Below are 17,242 nucleotides of genomic sequence, written 5' to 3'. Positions count from 1 at the left end.
GAAAACATTATCTATCACTACTTTAAATTTTATGTAGCAGAGTCCTTCAGCAGAAGGAGCTGCTCCACATCTCCTCACAGATTCAGGGAACACAACTTCCTTTTATTCACAGTTTATGTTGTTTTCTTGCAACATTCAGCAACAATAGAGGCTTTTGTAGTTAAAAATATTTTAAAAAAAGAAAAAAAAGTGTCTTTTAGACTCACAGTTGCAACTTGCAACACCCTCCAGGTACCACACTGAGAGCCCACAAGTGCAGTGTGTTATCAAGTGCTGAGTGTGCAGGGAGGTGCAGACAGGACACCAGGGTTAGTGCTCAGGATTAGTAGAACCAGCCCCAGACTTGACTTTTAACTATGAATTTCAATACCTCTGGTTTCTGTACTACTGCTTGGGCCTGGAGAGTCTCAATTTCTTTTACTTTCAAAATCAGATTTTTCATTTGCTCCTGCAGCATCTGATTTTGGCCCTGAGACTCCAACAATTTGCCTGAGAGGTCAGTGTTAGTCTGTTCTAAAAGTTTAACCTCCTCATGGAGTCTGTAATAATCCTGGAATAATATCCCCTTCTCCTTCACTAGTCCCTCCTGACTGAGGAGCAGATTTTTCTGCTCCTTCCTCAGGATCTCCAGGTCCTGAAGGTACTCAGTTCCCTCCTTCTCCATCAGCTCCATCTCGTGCTCCAGCACATCCATCTTCCTGGCGATGCCGCTGTGCACGCCCCGGAACTCGGCCGCGGTTCTGGACACGGAGGCAAAGTTGCTCTTCAGCCGCCTCATGTTGGCAGTGACATGCTCCTGCTCTGCACAGATGACTTGTTCCTCTCTCATTATCTCCACCAGTTTAATTTCACACTTTTCTTTCTCCTCAATGGAAAGTGTTTTCTCAGCCAGAACTTTGTTCTTCTCTCTCAGCTCTTCTAGCTCCTTCTCCAAGGAGCAGATGTTCCGCTGAAGTTCTGTACGTCCCAACAGAAATGATTTCTCGTCCAGTTTTCGAGCTTCCTTTTCCAAGGTTAAGGATTCTTTCACAAGAGCAACCTCTTTGTTTAATTTCTGACACTCCTCCTGCAGCTCATCCCTCTCCCTGGTCAGCATTTCCCTGGCAAAGGAGCAGGTGTCCAAGGAAGACGACAGGACCTGCTTGGTGTGTGCTGCAGCTGCCAGCTCAGCTTCTAACGCTCTTTTGGCATCCTGGGCCTTCTGCAGAAGATTGGAAAGGTCACATTTACAGGCCATTAACTCTTGATTTTCTATAGTCTTCTTACTGAGCTCTCCCTTCAGGGCTTCAATGGAATTTTGGAGTGTGGCATTCTCTTCAGCCAGAGCATTCCTGGACAAGAGGTCCAGCTCACGTTCTCTCTTCAGATCAGAAACTGCCTTTGCACAGGACTCGTTTTCACCAAGAAGCTCCAAGTATTTTGTCTCCAGTTCCTTCCTCTCTTGGAGAAGAGCCTCATTGTGCTCCTCAAACTGCAACAACTTCTGAAGGACAGATTCTTTCTCCAAGGTCAGCTTGTTCATTTTCTCAGCGCAGACTCTCTCACAAAGCTCAGCATATGCTGAGGCCTTCACAAGCTTCTCAGCAGTTGCCTTATTTTCATTGAGAAGTTGCTCCCTTTCAGCCAAAAGCCTCTGTTCTGATGAGGAAAGAGCCTCTTTCTCTTGATGTAAGTGATTGCATTCCAAACTGAGTGTGTCTCTTGAGGCTTTCATTTCCTCAAGGAGACGAGTCAGGCTCTCAAGGGAACTCTGCAGCTCCTTGGTGTCTTTCATGGCTTTGGTGAGCTGGGTTTGCATCTCCTCCTCTCTCACTTTTAACACGTGGTTTTCACTGACTGCCTGGTCTAAGCTCACTTGCAGCTTTTCTGTGCCTTTGAGGAGCACCTCCTTCTCCTCCTGCAGGCCTGACAAGACCCTGCCCAGCTCCTCCTCCAGGGCTTTGTGTCTGTCCTGCAGAGCCAAGAGCTCCCCCAGGGCTGACACTCTCTCTGCAGCCAGAGCTGACACTTGCTGCTGGAGCTCCCTTTGGTCTCTGGCCAGGGCCTCACAAGAACTTCCCAGCTTCTGGATAACTTCATCTTTGTCTTTTAGAGCTGCATCTTTCTCTTCCAAAAGTCTCTTCTGATAACTCTCCAGCTCTTCCCATTCTTTGACATGTTTCTGACACGCCACATCCATGGCATCTCTGCTGGCCTGAAGCTCCTCCAGCTTTTGGAACAAGGTTAACTCCAAGGACTGCAGAGCCTCATTTTCCTGAGCTGCCTCCAGCAGCCTTGCCTGCACTGCCCCGAGTTCAGAGAGTAATTTGCTTTTCTCAGAAGCCAGTGCTGCCTTTTCTGTGCTCTCCTGCTGGCTTTTGGCCTCAGCTTCTTCCTTCTGCTTTAGGATTCTTTTATTTTCTGCCTTCAGTTCTTCTTGGTCTTGCTGCATTAACGAAATCTTTGATTCCAATTCTTTAAGTTTTGATAACAAGGGACCTCTCTCTAATTTTAAAGTATTCCCCTCCTGTGCCAAAGTCTCTTTTTCTGATCTCAAAGCCCTCATCTTGTCTGACATTTGTTCGATTTCTTTTCTGGAGGAGGCTAACACAGAGCTTAAGGACTAAAGAAATAAAGTCGGGGAGAAGGGAAAACAAAAATCAAGTCAAGCAGACAAATGAGAAATGTGCTTTAAGGGCAAATAGAGCAACTTAATTAAAGTTTTAAAAGTGTATACACTGACACACTGTGTCTGTTTGAACTCTGCTGGCAGACACCCCTGCTACATTACAGAACACACATCATCCACAAGAGGTTTTTAGTGGCTAAATAATATTAAAATTATCATGGTTTCAAGGTTCCTCCATCCAAAATTTCATGTAATTTCTAAAAGTACTCTCAATAAATTGACTGACTGTAAACTGTTCAAAAAGAAGAGCCACAGAATGATTTCATGAGACTCTAAATGAATTAAAATGCAAGGAGTTCTATTAGAAACTGACTTCCAATTCTCAGTTTCACCTCCTCATGATTTTCTCATAAATATGTTGTCATGATCCCTTTAATTTTATCCCTTTAATTCAAAACACCACATCAGTGCTGTCAATATCGTGTGTCAATTTATACACTAAATAATTTGCTAAATCATACAGCAAAGATTATAGCAAATAATTGCTGAGGCATGAAAGCAAGCAGTGAAGTCAAAGAAATGGGAGGAAAAATTAAAATTGCTAAAGTCAAGCTACACACACTGAATAGCTGCAGATCATACTACAAATAAAAGGTGTGTAGCACTTCTAAATGAAGTAGTTCACAATGCATCTTAAAATGCAAGCATATAAAAAACCAGGGGATGACATCTGGCTCCAGCTGGCTGTGCTGAGCCAGATCTATGAACATAAAATGTTAACTGCTATTAAAGAACTGAACTCATCAACTCTTGTGGAACTGAGAGCAGAACTAACAACCAGTTTGTCCTGTGGGCATCTCCTCCCTAACCCATACCCACACACCCTGGGAAAGGTCAAAACAGAAAAACTACACAAATCTGGCTAGGAAAGGTTGAAGCAGACAGAAAACGAGTCACTGAGACAGAAAATTTGAACTTTAAGTCACTTGCAGAGTGACAAAAGCCACTTACTCTGGCCTGCTCTGCTTGTTTCTGCAGCTCCTCAGCCTGTGCCTCCAGCTCGCTGTTTTTCCTCTGGGCACTTTTCAGTGCCTCTTGTGCATCCTGCAGGTTCTGCTTAAACCCTTGGACATCTGCATCATGTTTAGCCACCAGCTCAGAAATTTCTTTTTCATGCTTTGCCTGAAGATCTTTGTACTGATGTTGGCTGCTCTCAATCTGCTTTTTCTGGTGGAAGGTAAGACAGTAAAACACAGTTCGAGCAGCAGAGAGACCATTTTTTTGCACAGTTTTAGTGCTTTTAAAATTGTTCTTACCATGTCTGTTAAATGATCCTGCAGAGCTTTTAGTTCTGCTTGATGAATCTTGAGAGTTTCCTGCTGACTCTGCTCAGCTCTCTGGGTTGTCTGCTCCACATTTTCCTGAAGCTGAGCTGCCTTTTCATTTGCTTTTGTGAGCTCGAGCTGTATTTGCTCCAACTGCCTGGAAAGAGCAAATGAAAGAACATCACTTTCTGCTGACAGCACCACAAGCACAGAGATGAAAGAGCCAAGATTGTGCTGGAGTTCTATATTCTGACCAAGCATTTAAAAAGAGATTTCATTGTTTAAAAGATAGTGTTCTGCTAAACAGGGAAGATCAAGTTATATTCTCCCCAGTATTGTACATACAATTTTTATTTGGGGAAAACCCCCCACATTTTCTCTCACAAAAATGTGACCCAAGTCTTTTATATATCTAAATGAACTGAGTTTATCAGGTAATCAAATAATCATGGAGCACAATCACAAAACAGTCTGGATCATTCAAGAGGTCATTTACTGTGGGCAATAAGGAGCATGTTATGTAAGAATTTTGGAATTATCAGTGTTGGATGCTCTTCAAACCACTCCCAGGAGACTGCTTTGATTGATTTAGTTTGCTAGAATAAGCTCACTTGTCATATCAATGTGACACTCAGGAGCATCTTGTTCAGATATTTACAGAAAAATAAAATGAGAAGCTGGGAGTGTGGGAGTGGAGATGTGACAGGGATGAAATACCTTTCTTTTAACCTCAGCTCATCGTTCATCCTTGTGAGCTGGGCAGAGCTGTCTCCTGATGACTTCATGATCTCTGCAATGTCATTTTCAAGTTTGGCTTTTGCTTCCACCAGCTGCTGCTCCCTCTCTTCCCGCTCCCTCAGCTTCCTCTCCATCTCTGAGCAAAACAAAGGTGGTTAAGCTGTAAATTCTACAGGAAGGGCATGCATAGAACAGCTGGAGAACTGTAAAGAACTAAAACCAGCAATACTAATGCTCCAGACCTCACAGATCACCCCTTTAAAAAGAAAAATTATGATTGATTGAACTGGTAACTGCAGCAGAAGGTTAAGGACTCTTAGCAAAGAGCAGCTGGTCACGAGCCCTCTGTTTCAGAAGTGTTTCACTCCAGGCCATGAGATGTTGGTACAAGTTCTGCTGTCCCAGAGGGGAAGGAGGCAGTGGAGGAAGAGACCTGCAGGTCCTGCAGGTGAAGTCACTCATCAGCTGTTCCACAGCAGCAGAAAATGAACAAGGAAGGGAGCACAGAGCTCCAGTGAAAAATGCCTCAGGGCAGGGCCGGCACTGCCAGGGGCAGCCTTGGGGTCAAGGTTTGCTCCAGGGCACAAACCCCCTGCACTGGTTTTACAGAGATCTAAGGAGATGAAAGGCACAGCAAAGCCTCCTGCAGGCGACAGAGCACAAGGCTGAGGCATTTCCAGAACATTCCATTTCATCCCTTCCTTACCAGTCAAACTAGACTTGAGCTGCTCCAGTTCTGAAGACATGAGTGCAAACTGCTCTTCTTTTTGGTTCAGCTTCTTCACCGTTTCTAGGCAAGTAAAATTTGGAAAACAAAGTTAGTAACTACTGAAATGCAGACAATTCTACCTACTTGCAAGGTAGGTCACCCTTCAGAGAGGCTACAAATAATCCTGTCCTTTCCACAGCCCCTGAAACTGCTGGGACATCAGCTGTGAGCTTGAAAGTGTTTAACAAACACATTTTGTTGGCATTTAATTTCTGCAGCTTTTTAGTTCTCTGTTTATTTTAGCAGCACATACCTTGCATAGCTTGTTGAACATTCTCTGCTTCATCAGCTGCACTAGTAAATTTTTCTTTCTGAAAAATTGATAAAAACTTAAGGTAAGGCTTGGTAGTAACAGAACAATTCAACCACTGAATTTGTATTTGGTATTTTTCATGTACAAATAGAACAATCTTTGCTCCCATCATAAACAGATCTCAAGTGTTTGAGTTACAGCTTAGCACAGATCTTCCCTTGCCTTGGCTGCAAGTCCCTCAAGATTTAAAGCAACTCCTCCATCAGCTGCCACAGAGCCCAGGGTGGGAAACAAGAATTTGGGGTTTCTATCCCTGCTGCTCCCAGGCTGCACAGGGGACACCTGTGAGCCCTCCCCCACCAGTGCTCTCCAGCTTTACCAGCAGGAATTGATGCCAGACAGTGAAGAAAAGGGAGGATTTTCAGGAAGGCAAGTGAGGCTCTTCCACCAAGTTTGGATATTTACTGTTGGCCATGGAAAGACCAAAATTCCCATTGTTTTGTTACTAATGCCAGTGAAGTTCCTCAGGGAAACCCCACCCAACAAGACAGCATTTGGAAATTTATTTAAATGAGAAATGTTTTTTTAAACCATTTATAAGAAGCGTGTAGCAAGCATTAATTGGCACAACAGCTACAATAAAGGGCCATTAAGTGTTCCTAAATTTAAACTGCTGCTGCTTTTGATTTGGTTTAATTTTATCTGCAATCCATAAATAGATGAGTTCTATTTAGACAAAACACCTGATAAAGCAGCACTGAGGTGAAATGCTCTTTTTATTCTGAGGCAGATCCCATTAACCACAAACCCTTCCCATTTTTTCCATGAGTAAAACACCTTTGGAAGGCTTTGCTCAGAGCTGATCCATAGATTTCCATGACACTCTCACCATGAAACCCAAAATCCAAAGAGTAAAGTCAAAATCTTGGGGTATTACTCACCAAAACTTGAAGTTCCTTTTCCAAAGAATCTTTAACTTGATTTACTGCACTCAAGTTTTTCTCAAATTCAAGAAGCTTTTGCTCTTTGCCCTGCAGTTCTTTGGCCAGATTACTGGCCTAACAAAGGTGATGAAATGGAGTAAATAAAATGAGAAACATGAATGAAAAATTAGGAAAATTAAAAGGTGTATCTGAAAGAAATAACTGTAATATCAAAATCACTCTAAGATGAAAAAGAAAAGAAAATTAAGAAAAAACCATGATGGGTTAAGTGAGTGAATCTGATTTCCACTGATGACTGCATACATCACAGCACTAACTGCATCTTGGAATAGATTTGAAATCATTAAAATTTAGCTCTTCTTGCATTAATTGTGAATACATTATTTAATGGCAGACATTTTTGAACACACTCACAATTTCAAAGTTTCAGCATTAGTTCAATCAGTACTTTTGGTGTTTTTTTTTTTAATTTGTGCTTCAATTGGCTGATCAGATCAGTACACACAGAAGGAGGGAATCTCTGGACCACACCCAGTGCAGAAATCCAGTGTGGCCTCAAAAGGAGTCAAAGGTAAAAATTTGATATCTTGGAACCACCTGTGAAGAGTTTAAGGGAGCTTTTTCCAGTTATTTCCCCACTACTCTTCACTGCCATCAGCTTTACAGAGGTTTCATCCAAACCCAAGGAAAATCCTGCACCAAGATGCAGCCTGTGCCCCAAAGCGCTGTCAAACAGTGCCAAAACCATCCCTGCAGAGCCTGGGCCTAAAGAAAAGCTCCTCCAGGATTTTCTGTGCTTCCTTTTGTTATAAAGGCCTCTCCCATCACCTTGTCAGAGGAGGGGAAAGGTAATGAAGGAAATGTTTCCCCCTGAGTCCCAAGTCCCCCTTGTCTATCCCCAAATGTTAAAGCCCTAGGGTGTGTGGACCCTCTCCCAAACAAGCCAACAACTTTTCCACAACAGGAAGATTTCAGCACAGACATGCCCAGATCTGCAGCAAGGAAGTGCAGAAGGAATTTTTTCCTTTTGCTGATTGGTGCAGGTGGAGCAGCAAACCCTGTTGAGACAGGACCCAGTTCCTGCTCCTCTAAACCTCCTCAGATGGTCCCAAGATACACCTTCAGGAAAACTCCTTTTTTCTGTGATGTATTTCCTATAGCAGATTAAAAGGGTACAAATGTAAAACAAAAGCAAAAGAAAACCAAAAGGATGGATGTTGATACAAACCTGGCTAATTCCATCACCCTTCTCAGTCTCTAAAGTCTGAATTTGTTTCTCAGCTGCCTCAAGCTGCTTGCTAAGTTTCTTGATTTCCAATTTACCTTCAGAATTGGCTTTCTCAAGTGCAGCAAGGTCCAAAAGCTTTTCTTCAGCAGCTTTGATCTGTGGTGTAAGACTATCAATAACTTTGGTTTGTTCATTGTACTTGGCTTGCAGTACCTCTAGCTCCTTTACCTTTATCTCAGCTTCCTGCAATTTGTTTAAAGTGTCTTCCATTTCTACAAGGTGCTGATCTTCCACACTTTCCAGTTTGGTCTTCAGGCTTTCCAGGTTTTGCTCTTTCTCCTCCGTGACTGCCACCAGTTTTGCTTTCAGGGACTCGATCTCTTTCAGGTGCTGAGATCTCTCATTTTCCTGCTTCAGTTTTAGGTTTGCCATTTCATTCTCATAGTCTAATTTCATCTTCTCAATCTGAGTCTTTAACTCAGCGAATTCTGCAGTCTGAGCCCCAACACCTTTGCTGAAAGAAACTTTCAGCTCTTCCATTGCTTGCTGATGGGAGGCAATTGCAGATTCCAGTTTGGACTTCCACAGCTCAATCACATCAGAATTCTCCTTGTTGGCGTGGTCAAGCTTGCTTTTCAAGGATTCATTTTCCTTTGCCATCCTCTCATTTGAAGCTGAAAGGGATTTGATCTCTTTCTGCAAGGCTTCTTCACTAAGGCCAAACTTCTCCTTCAGCGAGTTCATCTCATTCTGGTGTTCTTTGCCAGCTGCTGCCATTTTTTCTTGCAAAGAACTGATTTCTTGGAGCAGGGAGAGGGAAGTGTCCACGTCGTCGATGTGTTTGCTGGAATCCAGCCTCCCTCGGAGCTCAGCCACCTCCTTCACCCTCAGTGCCAGGTCCCTCTCCAGCTCCATGATCCGGGACTTCTCTGACACGGTGGCCACCTGTGATCAACAGCATTTTAAGAAAAGAAGAATTATAAAAGATACATTTCATACAGAGACACACAGGCCTTGCTGAAAAGCTTCCACCGAGCGTTGCAAATTGCTTCACAAAGGGAAAAATGTCCACAGTTCATATGACAAACATCTTTTATTGTCTATAAACATAGAATTTACTAAACTTTGTTCTTCTGGTAGTATCTAGAAATAAATTACTAAAAAATTTACAAACTACCTGGATGGGTATTATCAATGATTAACAAAATGTTCCTCAGAACCATTTTAAGGCAGACTGGAAAAGAATGGAGAATCTTGAGGTCTTTGTTGAAATAATTTCTTCCAAATTCATCTCACACCAGCTATAAGACTGTCAGAAATTGATAAACACATTTTGAACTGATAAATCCTCTGAAATCCCTTCTATATCTGCTTCTCTCTAAAATAGTGTCCTGGCACTATCTGAGCTTTTCACTGACTGCTGGAGCAGTTTTTGCTACATAAAAGCTCCCAGAATTAATTCTAATTAGGAAGTTACTTCTTTGACCTCCTGGAAAAGATATCACTTACCCACAGCTGCCCTTTAAAAGTACTTCTTACACATTAAATTGTTGGTTTTATATTCATCCTGGGTTTCTTTATTCATCATACCTGACCTTCAAGAAAATCCCCATGTGTGAGCATGAATATATGTGTGTGTGTGTATATATCTATTTTTATTTAAAAATTGACATCTGCTGAACTTCTGACTTGGTCAGTAATATTCTGTCAGGCAGCAGTATTACTAATTACTGGGATATCCATTAAAAGATTATATAATTGGTGGGGAAAAAAGAGCTAAAAAGCCACTGCAAACTATGATTTAGCAAAGCAAACAGTGCAGCAGCTACTGCAGAGGTCAGGAACCAAGCCCCAAATACTCAGTTTGTGTTAAAAGGACTGGCATGTTCAGTCTTAGGTTTTTGGGGTTTAATGAACTGTCCTAATTTTTAAAATGAGCTACTGAATATTCCCTTCTGTCAACTCATGCTAATTGAATGTTCCTTTCTGTCATTCCATCTTGCTACTTTTGGATCCAAGGATTACTTTTGCAGTGTGAAGACATCTTACCTGAGTTCTTGCACGAGTCACATGTCCAGGCACACACACACACCCCAGGGAAGCTCAAAATTAATCCTAATTTTTTACAGTGTTCCAGCTCTGGCTACAGCAGGAGCAAGGACCTGTTCCAGCACGTGTCACCCCCGGCTTTGTGCCATCAGAAATCTTCCACAACACAGATCAGGCTCGTTATTCAAACAGGGAAAACCATTACCCTAGTGTCTTCTAACTCCCTCTGGAGTTTGTCAGCTTTGGTCTTTTCAAAGAGCAGGCTCTGTTCAAGCTCCTTAATGCGGGCATGCTCCAGTTTGGTCTGCGTCTGTTAGTGGAGAGGGAGAGGAAGAGAACACAACGGTGCCACCATCACATGCCAGCACAAGAGGAGGAGCCACATGCAGGCCGTGCTGCCAGAGCCTTCTAACAGGTGAGCAGAGAGGATGCAAGGGGGGGAAAATGGACAGGAAAATGCTATGGATGAGGAGGATGGGCTGAAGGTGTGAATGGATGGGCGTGTAAAAATGAAATCAACCGTGTAAAATAAATAAATAAATAAAATGAACAGCAAACGGAGGAATGGGAACAAAAAAAGTTTCATGCAGCTGAGTAGAAGTTATTTATCAGTACATGAAGTTTTCAGCACAAATTAGAATAGTTATGTCAAAAATATATAAATGTGCATATATATCTGTTCCTGCTCTAACAGGATGTGAAGTCCCTTTCCTTATCATCCCACTACCTTTTCCTTTAATGCCTTTGGCTGATTTTATTAAAAAATTACTCATTAATAAAGGGACAAAAATTCTCCTCTGAAGCTCATGTGACAAATCAAAACTTTAACTTTCTTTTTTTGATAGTAGCTGTCTCTAAGTCTCAGCCATAAAAATGCCTCTGGCTAAGACCTGGGAACATGAAGGCTCCTCTGTCACTATGGTTTGAATTATCTGAACAGAAATAGAGAGAGAATGGTTGTCTGTAGCTCCAAAACCCTCCCCTGTTTCCCCCCTCTTCTCCTCTTTCAGGAAGGAAGCAAGCTACAAGATTCCTCAAAACCAGATAAAAAAGTGAATCAGCCTGGTTGCTCTGCAGTTATGGATGTCTAAATATATTGAAGAATATGTGGAAGTAAGAAATAAAAGTAAGATCTTTGGAATTCTAACAGGTTCCTAAAGAGAAGTAAGACACAGATGAACCCAAGTGAACAAGAACCTCCTGCTTTTTGCTCACAAACAGAATTTTTAGCAAGAACACAGAATATTTGATATTCTGGCTTGATATTCAGATAGTCCCTGAGGCCTGCAGGAGAGCCTGAAGTTTGGGAGGAGCAGGGAAAGTCCAGCAGGTAATTCAAACCTAAACTGCACCTCTGATGTGGGGAAGAGAAAAAAATGAAAGAGAAATATAAAGATGGGGATGAGTTCCTTATCTGCTTCTCCAGACACAGAATTCCTTCTGGCAGCAGCAAGTTCTTCCTTCCCAAAAGCATCCAGACACCCAAGGGGGTGAATTTTTTAAACAGCTGAAAACAGCTGGCCATGTTTCTGTGGAGTTCTTGGTCCATAGACACTTTTAAGTTGCCCCTTAGATCTGCTGATGTTTTTATTCTGTAGCAGGTCTGGTTCTCTCTCAGTGGAAGATCTTCAGGGTGTGACAGGCAAAAATGCTCCAAGAACACAATTACTGCTTTTCCTGCCCATAGCCTTTGAAAATGGAATTAAGCATTCTAAGGGAAATAATATTTAATAAGTGGCTACCATTCAGTTTTCTCTCTGACACAGGTCAGTTTTAGTTTTGATCCACAACCAAATTTTAATTAAGTCTGAAAAACAATCTGCTTTAAAAGGTGGAAATTCAATTCCAATTCAATTCTAATTCACCAAGAGGATCTACTAAAACCCAAGAAACCCCAAATCTCATGGTTACAGAATTCCCCCGTGTGCCTTTGGAATATGTAACCTTAAGTTTTTTTATGCTACATAAAACCCAAACTCTTTGATCATTCATTTTACAGACAGTGCTTTCCTGCTCCAAAGATCAGACAGACCATCACTGATTACTGGGGTTTTTTAAAATCCTATCTCTTATATACTACAAAGGCAAGTAAGTCAAAATCCTGCCAAAATGGAAATAAAAGATTAAAAAAGAATACTCCAGAGATCTTTGCTTGACACCTTTTTCCCCATTTAGAGATGAGAGATTATCCTTTAATCAACTCTGATTTCCAAGGAAGAGATTCCAGATACACCAAGGTAAAAATCACTGCAAAAATTTTGAACTGCTCAAATTTCTCTCCTGATGATGTGGACAGAAATTCTTACTGATTATGGTTCCCTTTGAGGAAACCCAGAACTGAGAAGAGAGAGTACCCCAAAAAGAAGAAAATAATTTGATTGTAAACATTAACTTGGATGGAAAAGAAAAGCAGGAAAGAAAAAAACACACAACAAAGCCAAAGGAATCATCTTCCCCTTCTCCAGAGCTTCACAATCAGGGAGGTGATGCGGAAATGGGATTTTTACTCTGCCTTGAACCTCCCAGAATTCCACCCAAACTTGGAGGGTGGACATCAGCCTTTTGCAGCACCTCTGTGCTCTGGCTATTCCTTCACTCCAGAACAAACCTCCCTGTGACATCTCATCCAACTGGGAAATTGTGCTGAGGCCACAGTTCCTGACAATCAGTTCTAGGATGGGGCAGGGCACCCTCCAGGCCCCTCGTACTGGGACACAACCACAGGACAGCACCAGGACCAGGCAGGGGCAGCCTGGAAAGTCTCCCCTGGAGAGTGAAAATGTCCATTTTTAATGGAAACATCAGAACAGGGAAGTCAGGAGGAAAGATGGGATCAAAGGAGGAGTACACAAAACAAGAGGAAGGAAGGGCACATGCAGATTTATTTCTAACAAAGCATCAGCCTGATGGGGAGACTGGAGGAGAACCAGATCCCTGAGGGATCTCTGCAAAGGGAACCCCTAAGGATGCACAGCAGGATCCAGCTCTGGTCTTGAGAACTTCCTGTCTTGGCTGGGGATGCAGCAGAGGATAAATTTACCTTTAAAATTCCACTAATCTGAATTAGGGAAGCAAGAGAGCTCCTTAAACATCTTGCATGGCCATTTCTGTTATCAAGTAACACATTTTTCCAACACAATTTGAAGAGGAGCTACATGAAGATACAGTAAAATCAGACAGCTTTGTAAAGTAATTGTTCAGAGGGTTTTAATCATGTTCCCCCTCAGCATTTCATACAGAAAAAAGGAAACAAATATGGGAAGATGAAGAATAGACAGATTTTTTCCCTTCAGAAAAATTGTCAGCAGGATCTCATCGGAGAGCAGGCAGGATTTGGTGAAGAAAACAGCAAAAATTCTACATTTAAATTAAGGCCACTTCAGGATGTTGGTCAGTCAAGTTCTGCAAGCTCCTGGACTCTTGAGAGAGCTGCAAAGGTTGTGACCCTACAGAACTCTAAAGCCACACTGGCCTGGCTGCAGTTAATGGCACTGCCACGTTTAGTCATTACACACATTCTTTCCAAGAAATGTTGTAATTGCTCTGAAAGCAACATGCACACAAATACCAGAGTCAATGTCTCAATAACAGATTATGCAGTTAGTGAATCAGTAAAAGCATTTTCTGCACACAATCTGTTAACATGGGATGTCTCTGCACATTGAAGTGCCCTCTTACATTTTCTGGGTCTTCCGAAATCTGCCTCTTTCGCTATCCGTAAAATTAAAAAACAAACAAACAAAAATGTTTCACCTGCAGACTCAGCACTGCCATTCCAACACAAACAAAGGAGAAATTCCATCAGCTTGAATTCAGTTTAAACCCCCAAGTTAAGCAGCTTGACAAACCAGAGTCTTTAGGATGGTTTGCCATGACTATAAATTGATTAAACAGAAAACAAAAAACTAAAATATATCCATGGACTAAACAATAAAAGGAGCATTCTATGAAGAGTCTAGATAGGTATCTTAAAATGGATGGAAGACTAAAATAAAAGAAATGTTATATGAAATGAGTATTCTCCATAAGGCTAGCACTTCAATCACAAATGCTTTATAGCAACACAGTTAAATAAGTTTGTACTTTATGCTTCTGATTAGACAATACAGCAACTAAAAGTATCTTGCTTATTAATTGGAATTTTGGGATAAAAACTGGCAGTGCTCAGATACTTGAGTGCAATCCTTCCCTAAATGTTTTCTATTCTGAGTGTGCAATAACACACTGTGCTGCAGCCCAACATTACAATTCTATAAACAACAGATAAAAGTTGCACACATGAATTGCTATTTACATTTTATGTGCAAACTCTTCATTAATCAACCTTCCTTTAGGGAAGCACAAGAATTACTCAAGAAATTGATCAAACAGGACAAGTCTTCAATATTCATTTTCAAAGGCATTAATATTAACTTGCAATTTTGTAACTTCAAAACAATTTTAATTTTGGTTAAACTTCTTAGTGGTTACTTTTAACAGCAAAAGGTAGAATTTTCTATGAATTAATTTATTTTCTCTAAGTAAGTACATCCTTCCCATAGCACAGCCTTTGCTAAAGTGTGTAACTGAATTTGGGGTGCAATCCTGCAATTTTGGGACAATGGGCTTACTAAAGGACTGCAGAAATGGGTATGATTTTCATGTGGCTGGACCAGGACTGCATCTTTTAATGATTCCTGCCCTCCTGGGTATCCCTTTATACAAAGCTGGAGATATTTTACCTCTAGGTCTCCTTTGGTAATGGATTCTTCTTCCACACGGAACTGAAGGTCTTCAACTTTCCTGTGGGGACAACTCATTAAAATTCAGGTAATTTTGGAAGCAAATGCTTTCAAGCTCACTTTTCAGTGGAAATCAGAGTGACAGTGACAACATTTCCATTGTAGCAGCAAACTGCCAGCAACATTAAGGAGAAACTTCTCACAGGAAGCACCAGAGGGAGAGAAATTTCTGTCCTTAAAACACCACCAATGCCAAAGCAAGGCATCACTAGTCCTGCAGCTCTTAAGAGGGTATTTTGTATTAAAACCCTTGAAATCCTCATTGATTCTCTCCTTTTGTCACCCTTCTGGATGATCTGAGGTGACCTAAATCAGCAGTTTGATCTCACACTCTATCTATGTTACCATTCATGTAGGAAACTGCCAGAAATTCAGGACACATCCAAAGGATCCACAGGACTTCAAGATGCCACAATTGCATCAAAACTTCAGCACTGAGAAACGTGTCTGGATCAGGATGAACAGCAAGATGCACCAGGGGAGCACAAAAGGAACACTAATTACACTAATGAGGGGGTTTGGGGTTACCTTTTCTCTTCCTCCAGCTGATTGAGGAGCTCCACCTTCTCCCTGTCAGCTGCCTCCACCATGGCTCGGAGCTGGTCCATTTTTGCCTCCATCTCCAGCACGTGCTAATCAGGAAGAGGAACAAAACCAAAATTTACTAAGCTGGGAAATACAAGAATTTTTTCCAAGTTATGTACCTGTACCTCAGTAGCCAGGATTCGGTGAAGTGATGGGCCAAGTGACAGGAATGTTATCAAATATGGACATGAGCAAAGGCTGCAGTGAAGTTCAACAAAAATGAGTTAAATCCAGCAGATCTGGCATCTCATCAAGCCAAAGATCCCACGAGGGAGATCTCACAGGTATGGATTATTTTACTTTTAGCACACCACCTCTTACTCCCAGCCCTTTTCAATAAGAAAAGCCCATTTTGGAGATTAAGGCCATGGTGTTAACTCTGCTCCAGAGGAACACAAACTCCCTCACCCGGTCGTGCCCATCGCGAACCAGAGCCAATTCCTGCTCGATCTCCCCGACGTGGCTCGTGGCTTTTGCAACTTCTGCCCTCTCCAGGTCCCTTTCTGCCAGGAGCTGCTCAATGTGCTGCTGCTTCTCCTTCAGGGCCTCCTGGAGGGCTGTGGTGCCCGAAATTTTTCTTGCATAGCGGGAAGAGGTTTCTGTCAACTTCACAAAATAAATGAGTTAAAGATCATTCTGCACCAAGAGAAAGGAAACAGGGGTGGAGTGGGCACCTCCAGATCCACAAACACAGGGTTAGTAGAGCTAATGCTTTCTGTGACCTACTGCACCTTCTCCTTTTACCCTTAAATTCATTTTCCAGAATTTAACAGTGGCCACCACACAGCCCTGTAAGGAGGAGCAGCCAGAGGAAGCGGCAGGAGGGATGAAGTGAAAATAAAAGGCCTCAATTGAAGGTGTAGACTCACACAAAGGCTGGCTCAGGATGCTGCTAAGCATCTTTTTGCATTAAAAAAAGAAAGGCAGCTTTCTAGTAGGCCAAAAAAATCATGTCTCTATTTAACAGGTCATTATCTTGGGTCACCAGCAGCAGTCCAACACTTCCAAATGCTCCATGAAAAGCTTTGGGAACTCCCACCAGCATCTGGCACCTCTACCATGGCAAAAGGGCCAGGATGAAGAGCAATTACCCTGACCTTACAGCTAAAACCAGCTGTATATAAAATAAAATATATGTTTCTATCACTTGGAATTAAATTACTTCTTGGAAAAGGATCAGCAATATTAAATTTCAAGAATGCAGATTAAAATTAATCAGGAGAATTGTAGCTAAAAAGAAACCAGGTTTTCCTTGACCTTGCCCCACTGAATGGAATCAGTACCAGGGAAAATTCATTATGGCCCTACCAGCTATACCCTCATGAGTTCCTGAGCTAGAAGGGAAAGTAAATAAATTAAAATTATGAAGTAAGCAATAGTTGTGAAAACAGCAAAAACTGAAAAAAAAAATCCAGTGCTGTTCATAAAGCCTGTCTTTAACAGCTGAGAAATTTGCCTAAGTATTAAATGAGAATGACAGCTCAGATAATTTTTAAAAAAACCCAAACCATGAAGATCTGCTGTTGTATCCTTTAGCTCTGCCTAATCACCCAAATCAGGAGCATGATCCTTGCAGAGATGCAAACATTGAATAGCTGCCAGCCTGGGAAGCTGGCACTGCCCCCAGCCCCAGCTGAGAGCACAGCAGGGATTTTTGTCCTGCCAGCTCAGCCACCTCCCCTGCCCTGCTGCACAATCCCTGCCCAGCTCCTGCCAGCCTGGATCCCACCCTGCACACTGAAATCCACTGCTGGTCCCTTCCAGTACCAGACAGAACAAATTCTGATTTGTGAACACATTCACTCTGATGCTGCAGTGGTTGTTTCAGACCCTCCCAGTTTCTAGAAAAAAATCCCATTCCAGAGTGTATTGCTTTCTAACAGTTTTAGGTGATCCAATCACCCTTCACTCCCAACTGCAAAACAAATCCAAAACTCTTCAGAGAAGCATCAGCTTCCTTCA

General features: G+C 42.1%; 1 protein-coding gene across 5 annotated transcripts in view; it reads right to left on the bottom strand.

Moving 5' to 3' along the window:
• Positions 1-17,242, bottom strand: part of CLIP1 (CAP-Gly domain containing linker protein 1) — a 59,752-nt gene that overhangs the window by 15,822 nt on the left and 26,688 nt on the right. The window contains exons 6-17 of one of the 5 annotated variants that reach the window (XM_054289125.1): positions 15,689-15,886; positions 15,224-15,327; positions 14,636-14,696; positions 13,593-13,625; positions 10,120-10,224; positions 7,866-8,810; positions 6,635-6,751; positions 5,694-5,751; positions 5,378-5,461; positions 4,651-4,807; positions 3,925-4,090; positions 3,620-3,835 (exon numbers count right to left, since the gene is read on the bottom strand). In XM_054289125.1, the coding sequence (XP_054145100.1) occupies positions 3,620-3,835; positions 3,925-4,090; positions 4,651-4,807; positions 5,378-5,461; positions 5,694-5,751; positions 6,635-6,751; positions 7,866-8,810; positions 10,120-10,224; positions 13,593-13,625; positions 14,636-14,696; positions 15,224-15,327; positions 15,689-15,886 (2,244 nt within the window). Of the gene's footprint in view, positions 1-388; positions 2,603-3,619; positions 3,836-3,924; positions 4,091-4,650; positions 4,808-5,377; positions 5,462-5,693; positions 5,752-6,634; positions 6,752-7,865; positions 8,811-10,119; positions 10,225-13,592; positions 13,626-14,635; positions 14,697-15,223; positions 15,328-15,688; positions 15,887-17,242 lie in introns of all 5 variants that reach the window. The other 4 variants (XM_054289124.1, XM_054289126.1, XM_054289128.1 and 1 more) reach the window with 4 other exon arrangements.

Source organism: Melozone crissalis, unplaced genomic scaffold, assembly GCF_028551555.1.
Source record: "Melozone crissalis strain CALT ecotype California unplaced genomic scaffold, PUWL_Pcris_2 ptg000063l_1, whole genome shotgun sequence".
NCBI lineage: Eukaryota > Metazoa > Chordata > Aves > Passeriformes > Passerellidae > Melozone > Melozone crissalis.
The sequence above is the reverse complement of the archived record's forward strand: the minus strand, read 5'-3'. Positions and strand labels throughout refer to the sequence as shown.